General features: G+C 41.5%; 1 protein-coding gene across 3 annotated transcripts in view; it reads left to right on the forward strand.

The window, feature by feature from the left end:
• The window catches only part of DHRSX (dehydrogenase/reductase X-linked), a 168,835-nt gene that overhangs the window by 50,192 nt on the left and 97,110 nt on the right, over window positions 1-21,533 (forward strand). For 2 of the 3 annotated variants that reach the window (XM_087757176.1, XM_087757178.1), the window contains exon 3: window positions 436-504. The exons of the other annotated variant lie outside the window; for it this stretch is intronic. In XM_087757176.1, coding sequence (XP_087613302.1) covers window positions 436-504 — 69 coding nt within the window. The remainder of the gene's footprint in view (window positions 1-435; window positions 505-21,533) is intronic. 3 annotated transcript variants of the gene reach the window in all.

The following is a 21,533-nucleotide window of genomic DNA, read 5'->3' on the forward strand; positions in this document are numbered from 1 at the left end:
TGTTAGCACTAGTAAAACTTTTACTGAGCATTTGGGCCAGAGCAGTGGGGCCTTTCCTCCAACTGTGGAAGTCTTCATTTTGGAAAAAAAGTGAGGGGAGATCCACTCTAACCTATAGTGAATCTTTTGTAGAATCTGCATGTGATATAATTCACTTGGCTCACAGATTCACATCTCAATTCTGCTGGTCCAGCCAGCAGATGGTCCTATCTTGTATGAATAAATGAGATAAACAGGCAGAACTCGTGTGAACAGCAGTGCATTTGTAGAGCCCTCTTTGAAAACCTCTGCTGCCTGACAGTAATGAATCATGCCTTTTCATGTAAAACTTCATACTGGTTTTACATGGTGGTTAGCCCTTCATAGTGGCATGCTTATATTCACTGTCCTTAAGTTGATTGCATTGCTAATTTCCCATTTTCTGTATTGTAACAGCTGGAAACAGTGAGAGTGAGGGCCAAGAAGCGGTGAGGAAAATACAAGAAGAAACTTTGACTGGAAAAGGTACCATACTATGCCCTTTTCTTTAAGTAACTCTTTATTCCTGTCATTTCGCTGGCATCTTCTTTTATATAAGGTCCCCTTGTATGTTGTTAAACTTTTTTAGTTTGGGGAAACTAATTCTTAAAGTACATCTGACACAGGGGAAAAATTAGTAGGATGGGTTTTTTTAATGCTTTCAATTTTGTTTGACTTCTTTACTGTGTGTCATTGCAAAAGGGCTGGCTGCAAGTTGCAGTCTGCCTGCCCGTGTGTATGGGTACATTGATTTAATAGGTGGGCAGAAAATCAGAATACTAGTCATTTCTACTACCGAGAAGATGACAGCAGGTAAGAGTGGGTGTGCTCTTTTTCATTGCTGGCCTTGCATCTCATGGTGTGTATAATCCCACAAAAAAGGTGATTTTTTTTTTTTAAAGAGGTTTCTAAGAGAACAGGGCTGCCCAATTGTGTTATTTGATATGTAGTGAGAGCTTATAATCCTTCACAAAATAAAACTCTGTTCTTAAAAATAGATGGACCTTTAATATCAAGCCAAAATTCCTATGGTTTTGTGGTTCTTCTGGTTTCATTGTTTAATCTGATGAGCAGTTGTGTTGGGAGAGGCATAAGGAGAGCATAGCTTGGTAACTATGAGAAAAGGCATATCATCTGCTGTGCGATTATAATTTGCAATTTATGATGGAGGTTAGCGCATCTAATATTTCCATCTCTTGGATTCACTGGGCGTAGTTCCTAGTAGTGTCTGATGATTCACTGCTGCCACTTTGATGTATCATTTCTTGGCAAAATAATAGGGCAGTGCTGGTACTCCACCCTATTTAGGATCTTCATGGCTTCTGCTGAGATCTGATTCTGGTTTTGTGCCTCTAATAATTACTGTTATGATGATCAAAATACGTTAATTATTGTGTTAAGAAAACCTTTCATTAAGATTTATCTTTTGACTTAAATAAATGTGCATCCATCATAGCCTCAGGATACATGTATGCTAGTTAAAAGCATCATAAATTAAGGCATAGTCAGAAGCATCATGAAAGGAAAAAGGCAATTATCACATCATTTAAATCTTTTGCTGGAAGTTTCTGTACAGAGACCAAAACGATTTGGAATTAGTTACATCATGTGACCTGCGTGAAGCTGAATAAACCAGATTCTGCCTTATTTTCTCATTCATGTGTGATCACAGACTTTTCTAGCACCCCAGTCTGTCTTGATTTTTCTGAACGAAGTAAGCTTTAACCTTCAGTTATAAACTTTATCAAGATACAGCTAACAGTCTGAGAAAGCTGAAATTGTATCTAAAGTTGACTGAAGTTGTTCCTCATTTTAATTATAATGGCGGAGGCTTTAGTAATCTCAGGTCCTGATAGATTTGGCCTAAAAACGAAATGAACTGGAAGAGTATCACCTTTTCAGAATTTCTCACTGATTGAGGGATATTTGTATTTGCAAGTGCGTTATGCTGTACAAAGGACTTGTGCAAGCCTGCGCAGCAGTCCCGTGTTATTGCTTATCGATGAATTTGCATATCACTTTGTAATGGGATGTGTGTGCAGATATGGTGAACAGGACTAAGCTGTGCAAATGTAACACCTTTTCAAAGGCTACAGTTCAACATCTGTTTAGTCACTGTGTAAAAACATTATCAGTTATTTTGACCTTTTTTTTTAAGCATTTTCTGTGACCCATATGAAAAAACTGCTTACAGAAACTGTTCCCATCTGGAATATTGGACTCCTGAAGGAGAACTACTGAAAACAGTATTGCTGGACAGCCAGCGTTACCAAGGACTGGGACAATATAGCTGTCCTTCTTTTACCATGGACAAACTGTTTGAGCGAGCGCCATCGGTTTGCTATCCAGATCTCAGATCTCTAATAACAAGGAAAATCTCCTTGCTCATTAGCAGGTTAGACAGCAAAAGGGAGCAAGAGACCTTGTCTTCTCCTTGTTGCCTGGCTGAGCCATACATAGTACAAACATCTGCAGAGACAGCTCTGGGAAAAGGCCAGGCTTGTTGAAGGCATGTAATTACAGTGTTTTTAAGGCAATATCATCCTTCTGTGTCTTGGCCCACTGTCTGTTTGAGGCTTTGTCTGCTATCTAAGGGTAAGCAGTTTTACTTGACATAATTTACATTTACTTCAGGGACAAGTGAGATTGAAAGCATGTACATAAATTGTTCGTATGAAGCAGCTGATCAGCAATAACGTGTTAACAGTTTCAGAGGAGGATAATGGATAATAATAAAAAGGTTATGCACACAGGTGATGCTTTTTTGCAGCAGCATGGCAAGACATGAAGAAAGGACTGATAAAACTTCTGAATACAGGGAGGCAGGAAGCCTGGTTTCCCATGCTGGAGGCATTCAAACCAGAGCCAATGCCAAAAAATGGTAGAGTATTAGAGAGGTAGGCAGTTGTGGCTGGTCTCCCACAAGGCAGCAATGCTAAGGGACACAGAAAATCTAAGCAAATGTATCACGTTACCTCTTCCTACCACCCATCCTCTCCCATGGTGCTACACCAGAAACCTCCTTGGTTTCTCTCCTGATCGATTCCAGTCTAAGTGCCCTCCTTGGTTTCTGGTCTCTATGCTGAGTTACCTATTGCCAAGTGTAAAGAGTGAGGAAAGAGGTAGGCAGCTGAGCAGAAGAAAATAAGGTACAGGCCCTTGGGGCATGACAGACCCAATTCACTTGACCATCCGAACTTCCTCCATGATAAAGGAATCAAAGCCCTCAGATATCCAGAATAGACCAGAAGAAGTGCTGCATTGTCATTAAAATTATCACATGGGCACTATTTCCAAAAGACCAAGGGCAACAGATTGCTATGCTCTGAATAATAAAGCTGGGAGAAGCCAGGATGATGTGGGTATTTATCTTGCTTCCATTTGTTAAATTGGGAACTTGTGTTGTTAATAGTAGCAATTATATGGCTGGGAAAATTGTTGATGGCTAGGGATTGCCACAGAGATATTCTAATTGTGTAAGTCTCTGTAATTTACGCATAGGGTGTGTTTGTGTTAGTGCGTTCATTAGTTAGATCAGGAGAGCGCTTTTCAGGCAACGCTCAACTGTTGCCCGCTTGCTGAGTGTGGGTTCGCATCAGGGAGGGCACCACAGGTCCTGACCTGGATTCTCTTTGAATAGAACTAGCCTGGGAGGTGAGCTGCAGCAGTAACAGAGAATTAGTGCATAGCAGCAAACTTAGAGCTTATCTGAACTAAAGAGTCCCAGCGACCTGTAGAAGTGCCTGTGTGAGGTCCCCAGCACAAAAAGACCTCTAGAGATTGACTTCTGTTGATCCAAACTGCTTGTTAATGTAGCCATAACTAGTTAGCAGTCCTGAACAAACTACATAGAGTTATGGAATTGGGATTTTTTTGTGATAAACTCAACTTTCAATGATACTAGAAAAAATCTTTCCAATAACATAACAGAGTATATCTCCTGACTCAGTTACCCTCAGTTTACATCTCTGCAAATGAAAGCTGGTTTTAGCCTGATGATTACAAACATACAAATGTTGGAAACTAATATATAAACATGAATGAAAGCTTCATTCATTCCAGCATAGGTTCATGAATGCCAATGGAATCAGCAATTAGCAAAAGTTTATGCATAAATATCACTCAGCACAGTACCGAGAAAAGGCTCTCACAACTGCAGAGTAGGAGCTGGAGTTGCAACGAGACTCAAAGGAGAGAAAAATTAAAAGTTAGTGAGAAAACAGGGTGTAAAAGCCATATTAAGCGCAGACCTCTTCAAAAGAAGAAGCCTGTGTTTAATCTCACCCAACATTTTTGCGGCAATTCAAATAAAACCACAATTATAAAACTACACGCTAAATCCACAGCATTCATGAGACTTCCATTTGAAGCCAGGTGAGAAAGGAAGAAGAGACTTTCTCCCTCGGAGTCAGAGGAATGCAGAGGTTAGCACGGTGGCAACCGAATCGTGTCATTTACAGTTTGACCCACATCAAGACCGTGTGGACCAAGCAGTAGGAGGAATGATATCACCTTAAAAACACTGCAATTCACGTGCATTCAATAAGCCAAGCCTGGCTTTTTCCCAGAGCTTTCTCTTGGGATGTTTGTGCTACATATGGCTCAGCCAGGGAATAAGGAGATGACAAGGTCTCTTGCTCCCTTTTGCAGTATAACCTCCTAACGAGCAAGGAGATTTTCCTTGTTATTAGAGATCTGAGATTGAAGAATTTACCCAAAAGAAGAAGGGGTAATCTAGCCAATAGGTACCAAGCATAATTGCAGAAGAACTCATGGGTGTTACTCCACTGACGCTTGCTGTATGTCAGGCACCAATTTTAATAAAACAGTCCACATTTTTCTGCTCTGTACCAGCCTGTTTGTTGTTGGCTTTCCCTGCAGGCTAGAGAAAGCCAGCTGCTGAGAGTTCCCAAATTCCCAAATGTTCAGATTTGTTTTTCCCCAAGAGTCAATGGTGGTATTCCCAGCACACAGGCCAGAGTTGTGTAAGCCAGTTCAGCGAAGACTGATGCCTTGTTAAAACATGCAGAAATGTCACCCGGGACTTTTTCTTTGTCATGGTATGTCAAATATGTTGTTATGGAAGTGATCATCCAACCGGTCAAAAATAGTAGAAAATATTTGTGGTCGAGATGTATTTTCTCTAAGTGTGCATAAGCATGTGTGAGTTTATGCTTGCTTGCATCAGATTTGCTTTTCATGGTGTAGTTTTGAGGTGTAAAAGCATAACATCCTGAGCTTGTGGCAAGACCTGATGTGGCTACTTTGTCCCTTCTACCACATCGTGCCATTGGCATATACTTTCTCTACCACTGCTGATGCTGAAAGACCTGTAGGATTGATTTAAAGAGTTTCCTAGCAATAACAGTGCCGTTTCCATCTACGTGGTTTCTTTTTTCATGCTGGTGTATGATCTCTAATACTTAGCTTTGGCAGATCAAGGACTGCCCCCAGTTAGAGTTGTGCAACTGAACGCTAGGCTAGGGTGGTGATATGAGCGAGGAGTAAAGAAGTCTCTATCTGACAGTCCGCCACTTTGCAGGACCCTGCGTGGAACTGTGGAGCTCTTCTGCTTTGTCACTTGATGACAGATATAAGAACCCTGTCTAAACATTAAGATTTCTTTTCTTTCCGTTACCTCATCTATGGTTATATCAAGTATATTCAAGCCATATGAAAATATTTGAATCTTGAGAAATATTGGATGTGTTAAACTTAATCTAAGTCTGTAAGGACTGGATCCTCCACATGCTCAAGGTACGAAGACCGCTTTCTAGAGTCCAAGAAAGTAATGCAGGGGCTGATACAGTTTCTCTGTGATCATAGCACTTATGTCCCTTACCCAGTAAAGTTGGTGACTTGTTGCTCTGTATTAAGCAGGGAAGATTTTAATCCACAGAAAGGTATCTCCAGAGCTCTCTGATAAAATCATTTAGGTGAATAGTTTGCAAATCAATTGTCCTGTTTTTCTCTTTGTTTTACATAATACTTTGATGCAAAAACATGGCTAAGTTCATTAAGCCTGCTTGCTTGTGTCTTTTTTGTTCTCCTTTTGACTTTCAGTGTAATGTGTTATAAGATCTTTCCCCTCAGTGCTTACAGATATTTAAAACAATAGAGAATCCCCTATTTTTTGTGTTTCTTAAGACACCTTAGAAATTGAGTTGTCATGTTAACAGGGTGGCAATTCAGACATTAAGAGCAAGACGAATATGGTTCATGGAGCTAAAGATGAGCTGCAGATCTGGACAGTGAGATGGAGATAACATCTTTCAAACATAAAATGCATTCATAATGCAGGCACAAGCTCTGCCTCTTAGTTTCCTAAATTCCCATTTCCATTGGAAATGTGAAACATATTTCATTAATAGGCTCTGCCACTAGGAAACATGATTTTCTCTTATTTAAATTATTTCTAATTGAAACTTAGAGACAAAGAAGTGCACAGGTGTAGCTGTAGGCAGAATAACAAAGTTCTTTCAGATGTCTTGAAATGTTTTTCTGACTGTAAATCACTGAAGCTTTGTGTGACTAATGGGACTGGAGCTCTGAGGTTAGGATTTTGCTGAGTGTGCTGCCCTACTGAAGGGAAACTGGAGAAGGGGAACTTCAAAATGAAATTGCCTCTGCAAGGCTTGAAAAAGCACCTATTTCACCCTTTCACAGGATTTTGATCCTCTTTTATGTACCTGTAGAGCCATGGTGTCAAGCAGTGGCCGGATAGAGGTGCTCCTGGGTTTGACACCTCCCATAGTATGCCATTATTTTTTCCGGCCTGAACAGTAGTTGCAGGCAGGTTGCGTGAGCTATTTCCAGGCCTTGTCTGTTCTCAAGAAAATTGCCAGCGAATACTGAAAGACAAAGCCAACAAAAAGGCAATTTGTTTTCTCTCTGGAATGCTTTCATATCGCTCTCCCAAGATCTACTTTATATTGTCCTAGCTTCCATGGGTTACATGTAGGGCTTTAGAAGTTAATTTGCTTATAACAAGTAGAATATTTTCTGTGCAAATGCCATTGGCTTCTGCGCTACGGATCCAGCTACCAGGAGCACAGAGAACTTGTGACCTGAAGTAAACATGGGAAAAGCAGAGCCTGTATTCGAAGCACTTAGAGGCTCTGCACGTAACCTTCCAGGTGTGAGCTGCACGTGAACCAACAGACTGTGGTCCAGCTGAACGTGCGGGCAGTGCTGGTCTTTCCTTGTCAGCTCCATCCTTGCAGCAGTACGGCGAGGCTCCAGAGGGAGTACAGCCAGAGACGAGCCTCTGCACCTCTGAAGGGCCAACACTAGTGTGTCCATGCTTAACTTGTATTTTGAAGGCCATTTTTCAATGGAAAAGAATCGAAGCTCTGAATAGATGTCCCAGTTCTTAAATGAGTTCTGAGCCAGGCTCTTCCCAGTGGTGCCCAGGGACAGGACCAGAAGCAATGGGCACAAACTGAAATGCAAGAAATCCCATTTAAAAATAGGAAAACTCTTTTTTTCTTTTTTAGCATAAGGGCTATTGGATATTGGCACGGGTTGCCCAGAGAGTTTGTAGAGTCTCCATCCTGGGAGGTATTCAAAAGCCATCTGGACACAGTCTTGGGCAACCGGCTCCAGGTGGCCCTGCTTGAGTAGGGGCTGGGGCTGGACAATCTCCAGAGCTGCCTTACAGCCTCAGTCACCCTGGAACGATGTCAGTCTATGAAATTTTAGCAGCCAAAACCACGTGAAACCCTGTCTGCTTCGTTTGTCCAGTCCTGACTACAAATACTGTAACATATACAGATTCCTGGACTGCAGGGTCTTCAAGGAATTGTATCAGTGTTCATACAATGTCCACAATAAGACTCTTAGGTGCAGACAGTGGTAAGAACAGAAATAATTTGACCGTCATGCAGTCTTAGGAAACGGGTATTTGAGAAGAACTTCAGAGCAGTGTAAAAAAATCCCATCTGTGCGGGTAAAAAACCCATTCTGTGGAAACAGAGGGAAGGAGTGTAGGAACACTGATGCTGAGAGCAATAATCGGTTTGAAAAGGCAAGGAAATATTGCCCATGACTCTGGAGCAGTTTGCCTTTCTTGTTATATTTTTCTATGCAGGGCATAGAGTAATATATTTTAAAAGACCTAAATTTTTAAAATCTAAGTTTCACATAAAATGTGTTCAAGATTGCGTGACGCATGACATCTCTGCCACATTTTCACAATCTGAATGGAAGTTAGCATGCTCATGTGCACTTCGGAACCCTTCTCAGCCTATTTAAAGGCTTGCAGGAAATGTGTAATGCCAGAGCATTTTGTATAGTCTTTTCTTGGTGCTAGAAAATCTTTTTTGTAAGAAGAAAAAGAACTGCTCCTAAGGAGACTGATAAACTCTTGAATTGAGCAAAACATCTAACATGAGAATCATTAGATTTGGATTTTTCCTCTTATATAGAGGCAATGTTTCTGGACGAGATGATGCGAACTGTTACCAGCACCTGATTAATTTCCCCAAGATAATGGTCAGCTGTGTTTTAGTCCTTATTTAGTGTTAACATCATGTCTGCCACTGTCTTCTCTTACCAAGATTACTGTTGACTTCAGGCTGCTTGGAAGGAGTAGCTCTTCACAGCTGATGTGACTTGAGGAGACAAAATAAATCAAATCATCTTTCCAACATTTAGTTTGACCTAGCTGAAAAATAATCCTTGTCAGTGTTTTACCTCCCAAGCATGGAAAGTGTGTGGGCCTGTGGTGGGAGAGAGATCTCCACGGCTCTGGGCAAGATGCTGTTGTTCTGCTGTTGTTCTGTGTTTCCTCTCATTCTACTCCAATCTCACTTGTGCTCACACACTTGCACTTTTTTTGAATAATTTACAGCTACTAAACTTCCTGGAACATGGATCTCATTTAAATGGTACGGTGCCTGTACTTCTTTCTCTTTAGGTATTTGATGGCATATCAGGGGAGAAAAAAAAGAGATGTACATATTGGAGGGGAGGAAAGGAAAAAATAGTATAAGGAAAAAAGCAGTTTCCCCTTTTCAAAACTTTGTCATGGCAGTTGGGGGCTTCCAAACTGGAGGTTTGTGAAAAGTTTATTTTCCAACCTAAAATCTTACAGGCTTTCTCCTAGCTTATATTTTACTCTTAGAAGTCAGTCCATGCAAAAATGCCATAGCACTAATTGGAACAATTTTTCATGAAGAGAGAATATTTCCTAGAGATGTGTCTGTTTTGATGGGAGTGTTTATTGGCGAAAGGGAGAAAGAAACATTTTTGCAGTGATATCTGCAAAATAAAGCAGGGAGAGTGCCCCTGCCTGTAGAACAGATTAACTCAAAATGTGGTAGTTTGTGTTCAGGTTAATCCAGACCAAAGGCTTTTCATCGCAGCTCGTTCTGGGTTTCTTATGTCCCAGACTACTGTATTATCAAAGACAACTTTGTTTTAGAATCTAGACCTTACAATCTTCTTGAATTAATAAGCTGCTGCTTATCGATGCTTTGTCTTGATTTGCAAATGCATGCTAAAAAGGAATTCCTTTTATTTTTTTAAGATAATTTTGCAAAGATTTTGTTTAAGACAAGATTTTGTTTCAAAAATTGCAACAAAATGGAAACATCTTATGGAAAACAGTTCTTTCGTGTGAGTCTGAGCCTACTTTCCATCAATCTGTTTTTTTTTTTGTTGGTTTTTTTTTGCTTTGAGATGATGCAAAATTAATTGTTTCGTCCCAGGCTAAGTGAAGTCCTCAAATGGGATTTCCTTCAAGACTTTGTTTCTGAATGGAGAAGGCAAAGCACATCTCCAGTGCCATGAAGGCCTTGTGCTTTGAAACCATAGGCCGTAGATAACAAGAGAGAGATGTCAAAAAATCTGCTTATTTGGTGTAGAACCAGTGCATGTCTTAGAAGGCTGACATAATGAGCAGTTCTCCTGAGAATCTTCCTCCAGTTAAGATGATCTCAAATGGCTGGCTGAAGACCACTATCTTAGAAGATATATGAAATGATTTTTTAGACTGGAATCATAATCCCGTAGTTACCTTGACAACTACTGGTGATATATAACTACATTGTGTTTGCCTCTCCAGATGCCCTTTCAGCTGGTCCTACAGACAGAATATAGATTTTTCTTTTTTTTTTTTTTTTTATTTGCTTGAATCGTATCTCTGCTATTCAGAAAGCAGCATCCTTTTCTGTGTGTCCTCCCAGCAGGACAAAATAGTGTATTTGCCTTTGCTTGCAAAAGAGAACAGTTTGTGGCAGTGTTCATGTATTATCCAATTAACTGCCAAACAGTGACTTTTTGTATAAATCTGAAATTCCAATTGGTGTGTTTGTGTTAACCAACCTGGGTATATGTAGATATTAAGTCTGAAAAAATCTTGAGTTTCAAGCAACGAAAATGACGTCACTGAGGGTGTAATTCTGCCTGTCGCCTCCTCAAGTGGCATGGGTGAGAAGGGCATATGGTGTACACTGCATGGTGCCAGAGTCAGGGTGTCAGAGAATAGCCACTTGCATTTGCTGTGTGGGGCAGGGCAGAGCAGAGCTGCTTGGACTTTTTGTTCATCTCAGTGTAGTCAAAAGTAGAGAATTTAGGCCCGTATTTGCATTTACTGGTGGGAATTTGGGCCCCAAGGTACATTAGGGACCCAGTAATTCTGCTAGCTCCCACTGGCTGTTCTGGCAGCATATGTGTATGGAGATGGGCAGGACATCATAGCCGCAGCAGCTTTGGGGAGCTGGCTGGAGCTGAGCTGAGAGGTCCTTCATCCCCTCTGAGCTCTCAGGTCTGCCTCCTGCCTCCCCATGGGCTGGCTGTCCAGGCAGCAGCCTGGGGCAGAGCCCGGCGTCTTAGCCTTGTGCCATGGGTACACAGCCTTTAGTGGGTGCCCGCGGTAGAGATCTTACCTAGTCATTTTTCTGTTTAGATGAAGAACTCATCAGGTGATGTAAATTGCTGGCACCAAAGTAAACTTCATGAGGGTAGTCCAGAAATGCCATTCTTAGGCTGTGTGAAAATCTAGCGCCTATATCCTTAGACTCTTAAGTGTAATTTTACCTTCTTTTCTGAAGTTAATATTTTGAAATAAAGCCATGCAAAGTATTTGCATGGGGGTCATTTTCAGAAGCTGGATGCAAACGTGCTAATCCCTCACTTCAGCTAGAAGAGTGCTACCCACCAGCCCCAAGTTTAGCGATTTGTAAGGCAGCAGAACGAGGAACTTAGTTTCCTTCAGCCCATGGAAAGATGCATGTGCCGTGGGGAGTTTGGGTCCAGTGCAGCATGGTGGTGCACGGGGGACAGTTGTGTAAGGAGTGGGTTGGAGCTGAAAGGAAAGAGAGCGGTTGTGGGTCTGTCCCTGCCTGCTGTCTGTCCTGTGCAGCCTGGCAGGGGATGGACCTGAGCGGTGCTCACCCTGCTGCCTGGCTTCACGGACCCTTTCTACAAGCTGCCATTGCAACCACCCAGAGAGACCTTTTAAAACACACCATCTTCTGGTAGTCACAGAGGATAAAAATTAGTGCTGTTTTTCCTTCAATTTCTTTTTAGCACCAGGTGAGATTATATGTAACTGATGATATAAGGAAAATTCAGTCTCAGAGGGATTGTATAAATTTACATTACCAGCAGTAAATTATTCTTTGACTTGAAAAATAGATTTTTTATTGATCCCTTTTATTTTTAAAAGAATATGATGATTTCCTTGTTTTGCAGATTATTTTCAGATTTTGCAGATTAATTTCAGGTAATCTTTTTTTCTATATAGTTTACTCTTTGACTTAAATAAAAATCAGCATCCTACTGCAATTGATGCTGTAAAAAGGAATATAGATGTATGTGTTCAAAAAGCAGCTGAATTGGACAGGTAAAATGGGAGAAAACGGGGAGAAAAAGGAAAACAGAGGACAGAATGATGGGAGAAAAAAATCACAGCATAAATACCACATTCCATATTCCATTTTCTTTTTGAATGGCCGTATTTTTTAATTTAGTTTTAAATTTAATCCGGAATAGACAGTTAAGACACTAACATGCAAGTTAATAAGCCCAACAAAGCTGAGAGATACTAAAGAGTGAGAGGAAAGGGAGACTAAGGAGAAAAACAACACAAGGAGTAGAAAAGGACGAAGAAGCATGTGAAGACAGAGAAAGAAGAACCTGGAAAGAAGTTACAGCCACATGAGTTTGAAGGAGCGTAAGATTATATCCAGAAAATACGATGCACAGGGGCTGGCTGGTTGTTTACCGTATATGCTAAGCAGACTTTGAGTAGATTAGTCCCTGAGGAAAGAACTGGAGTGACTCCGTATTTCAGGATTTCATTGTCGGGAGTTGCATTCATTGCACTAACACAGTAGAAAAACTGTGAGAGTCACGTCCCAGTTAACAGTGACATAGCTTTCACAGCAATGCCTGCTTACAAGGCACGAGCTGGGCTAGCACAATGCACGCGAGGCTGATGCTTTGCTTTCCATCTCATTTATATCCCCCAGGCAGTATTTAAGAGGGTATTGGCTTTGTTCTAGCCCTCAGCTTACGTATTTCCCCTTACCTTTCTATCAAGGAAAATTGCGTATTTTCCTTTCCGTTCTGTGTACTTAACTTTCCTCATCTTCTCTGAAGGTCTTCCAAAGCGTTCAGCATTCCTGGCATCATTGTATTTCCATCTCTGTCTCTCTCCCTCTTCTCCCTTTCTCTTTTCCTCCCCCCCTTTCCCTCCCTCCCTTTCTCTCTCTCTCTCTCCTTCTCCATCACTGCCTGTCTGTCTCTTTCTCTCTTTTATTTTTTAAAGGAATGGGAAATATAGCTTTGTAACACACATCTTGCTGTTTCATATTCTGTTTAAGATGGTATTCGTGTTCTCATAGGAGTTGCTTTACGTTCTCTGGTTTGCATACTGCAAGCAAGCAGTAAGTATCAATGGGAACAGCCTGTACTTTATTGTGCCTTTTCATTTTCAATTTTAAAAATGATCCCAGGTTAATGGTGCTTGCATGGTCAGAAAAATTGGACATTTTTTAAAGGAACAGTGTGATTTGCTATTCTGCACATTTCATCCAGTATGCTAAGTTTTATTTAGCTTCTTTTTAGCTGGCTTCTGAGATGGAGACATAAACCTACGGCCCAACCAGGAAAAACAAGCTCCTTTAGTGATTTTATATAGGATTGGAAGAGTACGCATGGCTGATCTGGATTGCATGATATCTTTCTCTGGCAACTATTCTGTTAAATTAGTTTCAAAGCTGTCAAATGAAAAAACACAAAGTAAGAGTGACATGTTGTGTCCCGTGGGTGTTTGTGTCCTAGGAAGAGGTATCATGCTAGCCTTAGGAAAAGCCTGAAAGATAACTTCCATTATTATTCAACAGAAAACCAGAAAAAGAATGACTGAATCATTAAGCTAATTTCCTCTGAATGGGATGAATAGCTCCTGATGGGTTTTTCTCTCTTCCTGCCCTCTTTTTCCCAATGTCTCCCTGGCTTCTCCATTTCCACTGAACCATCCCTCCATCCTTTCCCCAAACCTTTCTTCTCAAATCCCAATTGTATGTGTTTCTAACTGTTTCTAACTTCCTTTTTTTATCTGTCAGAAGTGCAAATTCTGAGTTTGACTGCCAAACGCAAGGCAGAAATAGGTGCCAGTGGGTAGAGACAGCAATTTAAAGGTATGAACTTAACCTCAAGTTATCCATCTATGTCTTTTCATCACTGCCCCCAACCAGTTCCTTGGCAATGTGGATGTCTTTTGCCCTTGATAGGAGAGCTCTTTGCTCATCCCTTGCCATCCGTCTGGACCGGCACCGATACAGTCAGGCATTGTCTCCTTCTCTAGGTTAGCCAGGAGAGCCCTTGAGTAACACTGCAAGAAAGCAGCAGCGGGAAGGCCGGCTTGGCTGGAGGGCCTCACATTTTGAAGCCCCTGAGCCCTGCGTTTGCTGGCTGTGTTCGGAGGAGCAGCACTTCGAGTGAATTGCTGTGTGAGAGCTGATGGACAGCAGTGACTACTCCAAGTGCAGCCAGGTGGCTACATTAACAGCTGCTGATAAAGGCTGCCGGTTGAGGCAGAGGGTCTCCCAGCTCTCAGAAAGGCTGAAACACCTTACAAGAGCAGAGGACTGGAAGGAAAGGGCCCAAGCCTTGCTCAACACAGAAGGACCTCCGAAGGCTGTTGTGACTCTGTGCCATGGCATGGAAACAGCAGAGGTTCCCCCTGCTACCCAGGGACTGGAGGCTCACACCACTCAATGTATTTTGTAAAATCAGAAGTTGAAATGGCATTACAGATCACCACTACTGCAATTTTGAAGCCCTGTTCATTCTTCCCCCCTGCCCCCCACCTTCTGTGGCACGTGCTGGTGTATGCATTTGAAGTGCTTCTATCAGCATGTATTGACCCAGTTCTCAAGCATTATTAAAATCCAGGAAGTTCTTTTGGTGGTTTTATGTTCATGCTGAACATGAGCAGCAAGCAGGTAGAAACCTGTGAAACCACACTGGAGCTTTAGGAAGACAGAATGAAAAAAATTCCTTAATGTTACAGTTCCTTTCTTGACATTTTTTTTTCAGTTGACCTGTATCCCTCCCTGCTAGGGGCCAAGCAACTCAAAAGCACCTCCTTAAAAAGTGAGCATTAAAGGAAGATAAATATAATAATATGGCCAGAGCAGAACGTGGTATTTACGCAGGACTGAGAAGAAATGTCAAGGATCCTACACCTAACAGTTTGTATGGTTACATTCAATAAACATGAATCACAAAGCTACTTGATTGTTGCATCTAAATATTTCTAACCCTTTTTTGGGGGGAGTATTATAGCCTTCTAAATAATGGGGTTTGGGGCTGTAATTCTGTCTCCTCTTGGAAACAATGGTAAACTTTCCATTGACTTAAACGCAATCAGGGATTCTACCTCATAATTTCGAACAGTACAATATATTTCTGTTTCTTCCAGTGTACTGCCTTAATTAGAGGCTTGCCCCAGATTTATCAGTGAAGTGACAATTCCAACAGTTCACCTGGACAATTGCTCGGTGGTAGCTCACGAAGGTCAGAATTTTGATCCCAGCTGGCCATCAATTTGTGCTGGGAGGCATCCAGTCTCATGGCCTTTCAAATCTGAATCACAATAGGTGTGCATGCAGGTGCTGTTCCCATCCATGTATGCGCATGTATGTGGGTTTTTACCCACAACTAAATTCCTCTATTTCTTCCGTCAAAGAACTGTAATTCAGCTATACATTTTAAAATGCGTACCTTATAATATTTTTGTTTTCAATGAATTTACAGTTAATTGCAAGGATTTTTTGAAGGCTTCTAAACCCTTATTTAGCCTGTATAGCGCTGAATAGTAGTATGATTTCTGTACATGCTAGAGTTCATATATGCTAATCACTCTGACAGCTTAGAAAGCACTGCGTAGCAGTGGGCTCCAATTTGCAGTGAGAGTAGCCTGTAAAGGTCGGCCATTAGACAAACTCAGTCACCTTTCATCTACACGTTGCCTGACAAAGAGCTGGAATCTCTCTATCTTGCATTCCCAGTGCAATGAGTCTGAACCAGGCTTTTCTGTATTAGGGATGAATTCAAGCCAAAGGTAGCCTCTATAACTGCTGTTATCTTTTATGCATGGTAGTTACAGACAACAAGGCAAAGATCTTAGGTGTTGTATACTATACCCCCCACACACCCAGTTGCAGGCATTTTGCAGTCCTTCCTTTAATCAGCTTCTTATTTTGAAGAGGTCACACTCACCCAGAACATTGTTTATTCTTCTCCATTCTCGTGCAACACCTTGCACTTATCTGCAATCATTCCTCTGTTAAGTGTTGCCTAATTGCGTACTTTTGCTTGGTCTTTCAGGAAATTCCTAATGATCCTCCCAAGCCTTGGTTAAGCTAAATGTTTCTGTGTTGTCAGCAGCTTTCACCACCTGTCTATTCAGCCTGTTTTACAGAAAATTCGTAACACCTGGCACCTACCACTTGTTTGGGTACGAAGCAAATGAACCACTAAGTTTCTCTTGAGAGTGCTCAGAACTGGCAGCAGGCAGAGGCAACGACTCTGCTCCTGATGAACAGGGCCATTAGTCAGCCCTTAGACTCAGGTGCATAGGGAGGGGTTCTCCTTGGGGCCCAAACAAACCTGACACTGAAAACCTGGGCTGTTGTTTTGTTTTGTTTTGTTTTGTTTTGTTTTTTTTGCAGTGGTGTGTGTGCAGAACAGTGAATGCTGAAATAAAACAAACAAGCATGATTTGGAAATGGCCAGTGCCTTTGCCTCAAATCAACCCCATCTTATAATAACAGTTGTACTGAACTTTGTGGAACTGAAGAATGAAGCTTGCGGGTTGCAAAAGCAAGGCGCTGAAGGCTAGGATGCAAGCTGCTGCTGTGTAGCATGTTTGGACAGAGGGTAATTTATTCAGGAGCCCTCCTGTGTATTACGTACCTCAGTGCGTGGGTGTCAAGTCCACTGAGAAGATGGAAGAGCAAGTGGTTAGGTACAGAGCAATGGGAATGCTGTGTTGACTGATCAGAAACCTTATCTGGAAAGTGAAGCTAATTTTAAGTGTATGCAGTAAGGAAATATATAGGAAAAAGATGGATAAATTAGGATAATTTTTTTTTCCTCTTTGTTGGAGTAAGAAAGAGAAGGAGTCAGGGAAACATGAGTTGCCAGCAAAAACAACTGAAAGGCTTTGTAGAGGTATTTGTGAATACTGTGACATGTGTCTTTAATCTAGATATATTGAACTGAAAGGGATGCAGATACTAGCATGAACACAGAATGCTAGATAAACGCAAGATTTTTGAGTTGCTCTTTCATGGGACGTGTGATTTTTATCTCACAAGGGAAAGTTTTGAGAAACAGATCCCAGCATTAAGAAGCAGTAATGGTGGAAGAGCTAGCAATAGCTGAAGGATGACTGGCATGCCAACTGCAGCTGGAGTGCTGCTGGCTATACTGGACACATTAACTGTATAATCACTGATCCTTCCCATTATTTAGTATGAAAAATAAACAGTAGTTTATATTGAATCTCCATATTCAGTCTCAAGAGTGATTTAAATTATTAACTAAAGGGTCAGTTCAGTGTCCTGGTGCATTTTGTGAAAGTCTCAGAAGAGGAGAAGGGTGGATGAGATACAGGAACAGTTTCTAAAGATGAGCAAAGGTTGGACTTTTTAGTTACAGTCAGTTCAACTTCTGAATTCATGCTTTGGACTTTTTTTTTTTCCAAATGTACTATTTATTGTTACAGTGAAGATCTAAAAGCTTCATTTCACTAAGTAAGTGACTCAGGGAGAACTATAGATCAAGATTTATTTTGGCTAGAAATTAATCTTTTCTTATGTAAGCTGAAAGTAAAGATTCATAATGTGAATAATATTTTGTTTCTTCAGTAACATGTCAATAACAGCTTGTCTTTGGGAATTTCAGCCTTTCCAAATTCAATTTCAGCAGTCTTATGTATTTACTTACCTGTTTTAATTAAGAATTGGCAGGAATAAAAGAAAAAAACTACTTGTTTCTGAGCTGATATGATCTTAATTGAGAATGCCTGGCTCTCACATTGTCATTGATCACTTGTTTTTGTGAATTATATCAAGGCATGCATAAGGAATATGTAATACTCCCCCGTGGCAATATCTAGCAGAAGGAGCTGAGAGAGCCCAGGTGTTTTAACATGGTGGTTTGAAAAAGCTCCAAAAATAGTATGTGGTTTTGGAATCCTTGGAGGAGGCAGGGGACACCTTTCCAAACACCTGGACTCCTTGATCCACCTGTAGGATAAGCTCACCTGCCTAAGACGTTGCAGCATATTAATCGTCTTTGCCATGCTTGAACAATGCCCACTTCTTTGTGGTGTAGCTTCAGAACAAAGGCGCAATGTTCCTACGCAGACCCCGTGCCCCAGAAAACGCATTCTTCCCTGCCTTGTTTCCTTCAGATTTGCAGAAAGACTTTGAAGGGCAGGGGTCTGCGGGAAATGGGAAATAAGAGGCTTTAACATGCTTTAGAGCTTCTCTGTCCTTATATATACTCCCTCCAATGCCACACGCAGAGGAAAAAGTACAGATACTTACCTAAATAATGGTTTGATTTTTAACTCAAATGTAGTTTCTAACTAAAGCCTTTCAAAGTGTGCAGTAGTAATAGATCAGACATAAGCTGTGAAACGTTAAAATATGTAATGACAGAAGTGGGGATTTAGCTACGTTGTTGCTGCTTTCCCACTCATCAACACCTAATGAGTAGGGATAAATTGTGACAGGGTATCAAGCAATGTAGAGACAAGTGGCATAAGAGACCAATGGGTACAGCTGTGTAGATGGGCACCAGCAAAGAGTGGGAAAAAAACGCAGTTGTGTCAGTGAAATAGTTTCATAATAAATGCATGATTTGAGCTGTTTCTTTCTACTTTCACGTACACTGTAAGCAAACTAATAAATTTTAAGGGTATTTAAGAAAAAAAAAAATCATCCAATGTACTGAAAAAGTTGAACCCAATGAGATGTAAGATAAGGTGGTCAGCAGACCTTTCAGCAGATCTTCATGGGAAGCGAAAAAGAAGCCCCAAAACTACGTCTGATGCAACTTAGGAAGAATCTATCATCACGTGCATTATTAAGTGGTTATTCGTTACCACTCTTAAAAATTTGCCTGCTGTTGCCAGGCCTAACTTCAGCTTTTTGAAGCGCCTAACTTCCATTTTTGAATCATGTTGTTCTCTTATCTCCCAGATCAAAGAGTCTTGGACCTATTTAGAAATATTTAGACTGTATTAGACTCAGTTAAGGTGCCTGTTACATAGTACCTGCCCATGTCATGACTTTGGGTGATATAGCAACATGGTATTTTTGAGGCTGAGAAATATAATCTGTCCCAATTGTTTTTGGAGAGCTATGTGTAAACTAATTGACCTAGGAGGTGCTTCTGACTGGTGGCATCCTCACCCCAAACCAAGGTGAGACACAGGCACACGTCAATGCTGACCATCACCTTTGTTTCTGCAGGGAGGAAATCTGGATACTCTGGAAGGCTAAGTTCTACTAAGTTCTGGGTAATTAGGGAAATCTACAGCATGCTCCCACTAAATTACTTGAATTGGAAGGGGTCATCAAGTCCAACCCATTAGGAACATGAGTGTTTTTATATATGTATATGTTGCATGAAATATTATTGAGATCCTTGATTTTCTGAAATTTTAAGTTGGTGCTCAAGGGAGAAAAAAAACATATTTCAGTGTTATGATAGTTGGAGATTTCTAGAGCTAGCAAGGTGGTTCTAGAGAGAGAGATATATTCTAGAGGTTTGTACAAGGCATCTCATCCAGCCTTCTGCATCAAAAACTCAGTCTCATCTGGTGTAGACTCTAAACAAGATATTCCAGATACAGCTTTAAAGTATTTTTGTTCCCAAGACATCAGGAGACAGATAGCATGGATCTATTCCCCAGACTCTACCCCATTCACGTAGCAACAGATCCTTTTGCGAGGAAGGAACTCAAGCATACTTCATGAAATTTTCATTCCTTGAAAGAAGGGAGGCCTTTCATTACTCAGCATGGTATCTCCTTTATGAGAAACAGTCCTTCGGGGTAGCTAATGCTGGGCATGCTGCGGTTCAGTCCATCTAACCTCATCTACACTATTGCTTAAACTCAGTGACTGGGAAAGGCTTTGTGGACTGTGTTGAGTAACTTGTGATCTTTTTACTTGCTGAAATGTCTCTGAGGCATTGCTTGGACAGTTAGCATCTCTAAACTGCTGGTGGCTGGGAGCTGATGGGAAATGCTGTGGGAAGCAGCCATAACTGATAGGCCAGAGAAGCCCTCCTTCTGCTCGGTTTGGGCAGTGACCCACCCTGCCGAAAGCAGCTCCTCTGTGTCACTGGGTCTCATACGCATTTACTGCAGCTGACTGTTAGACGAGACTCACCAGGCCTGGTCCTGGGGAACTGGAGTGCCCTTTAGCAGCCCATGAAGAAACAAGGAAACTGGCAATTGGTGCTGGTGGCGAGGATGAGGTTAGGGGCTTGAACCTGGGCTCTTCTGCTCCTGTCCGGTGCTCCTTGACACTGCGTGACTCACCTAGCCAACCTCAGCCATTTGGGAGTTGGTTGGGTCCTTCATGCTCTTCACCCAAACACCTTCACTAGTGACAGGAGAGAGACTGGCACATCGAAAAGGCAATTTTCTCCACCTCAGACACCTGTTTTATGGAGGGCAGCATAAATGACTAAATGGAGCTAGGCAGCTAACATCAAGGCAGCTGTAGTTAACTGAGATCACCTCCCTTCTTTCTGTTCCTTGCTGCCATGCATAATTCATTCCTTTACAGGGAAGATAAGTGTCTGTTGGAATTAGTGAAACAACAGTTTAAAGGCTCCCAGGAAGACATATATTGAAGCATTTCAACCTGCTGCAAAACAACTTGTGTCTGTTTGTAGTAAAAGAACAGTTATAGTCTTTTGTTTTCTTCACATGAGATAAGGGAGAGAGTAATTTAACAAATAATACACCTACCACTTCTAGACAAACTCAAGAGATATGTATGTTATGGTAGCTGGCCTCAGTCCAGCAAAGCCATTACCCACGAGTAACTCTAACAAAAAGAAATCTGCTTAGCTCCCCCTCCTTATGCTTTTTAAGGCATTGATTCTGTGTGTTGATCCATTTAGCCCATTGGGCTGGAATATTTGAGGACCCACAAGGGAAAGGCCACAATCTCGTTCAAGGTTATGTTTACCAGCCCCTGCGCCCCAACCCAAAACCAGCCAGGCAAACTTCTTCCTGTCCCCAAACTCAAAGAGTTTTCCTGTTCTACAGTTTCTGCATGTTACATGCCAGCCCTCACCCAGTCCTTTATCCTCCAGGCCTGGGTGAAATTTGTAGGGACTCAGATGTGTCAGCCAGGATTTGAGCCCAAAGTAAACACAGCCATCATTCACAAGAAGAGAGATAGGAGGTTTCTCTGGTGGTAACACTGTTGGGTCCTCAGAGCGTGAGCATTATTCATCACAGGCACAGAAGGGCAGGCTTAACGTTTCTAATGTTAAGATTTTCTTTCTTTTTTTAGTTTCTGTTTTACTTCGGGCGTGAGGGAAACTTGGATGATGGAAAGAAACAGTAAAGGGCATGACATCAGTTGTGCTATTTATGGAGTAAATGGTTTAGATAAGGACCCGTCAGAATTTTTCTACAGCTTTGCCAGTTTTAAATCTTGGTAACAGGAACATATCAGTGGGTTCTGGGATTTTTTTCATGAATGTACTGGAATTATGCAGTGCATTTTATACTCCTCTGTGTTTCTGGTGAACACTTTTAGCTCCCCATGGGACTTCTGAAATGACCCAGTGGAGAACCTTTTCTTTTATCTGTGGTGTTGGTTGGTGTAAATGTGCCAGGGTACATGATCTGGGAGCCAAGACCTGCACTGAAGCTCCGAAATTGAAAGTTTGATCGTTATGTCTCAAGGCCAAGCATGAACAACTGGTAATTTTCCCCTTTTCGGTTCATCTGCCTGTAT

This window comes from Nipponia nippon, unplaced genomic scaffold (assembly GCF_047370975.1).
Source record: "Nipponia nippon isolate SJK-2023a ecotype South Korea unplaced genomic scaffold, ASM4737097v1 scaffold_2, whole genome shotgun sequence".
NCBI classification, from domain to species: Eukaryota; Metazoa; Chordata; class Aves; order Pelecaniformes; family Threskiornithidae; genus Nipponia; species Nipponia nippon.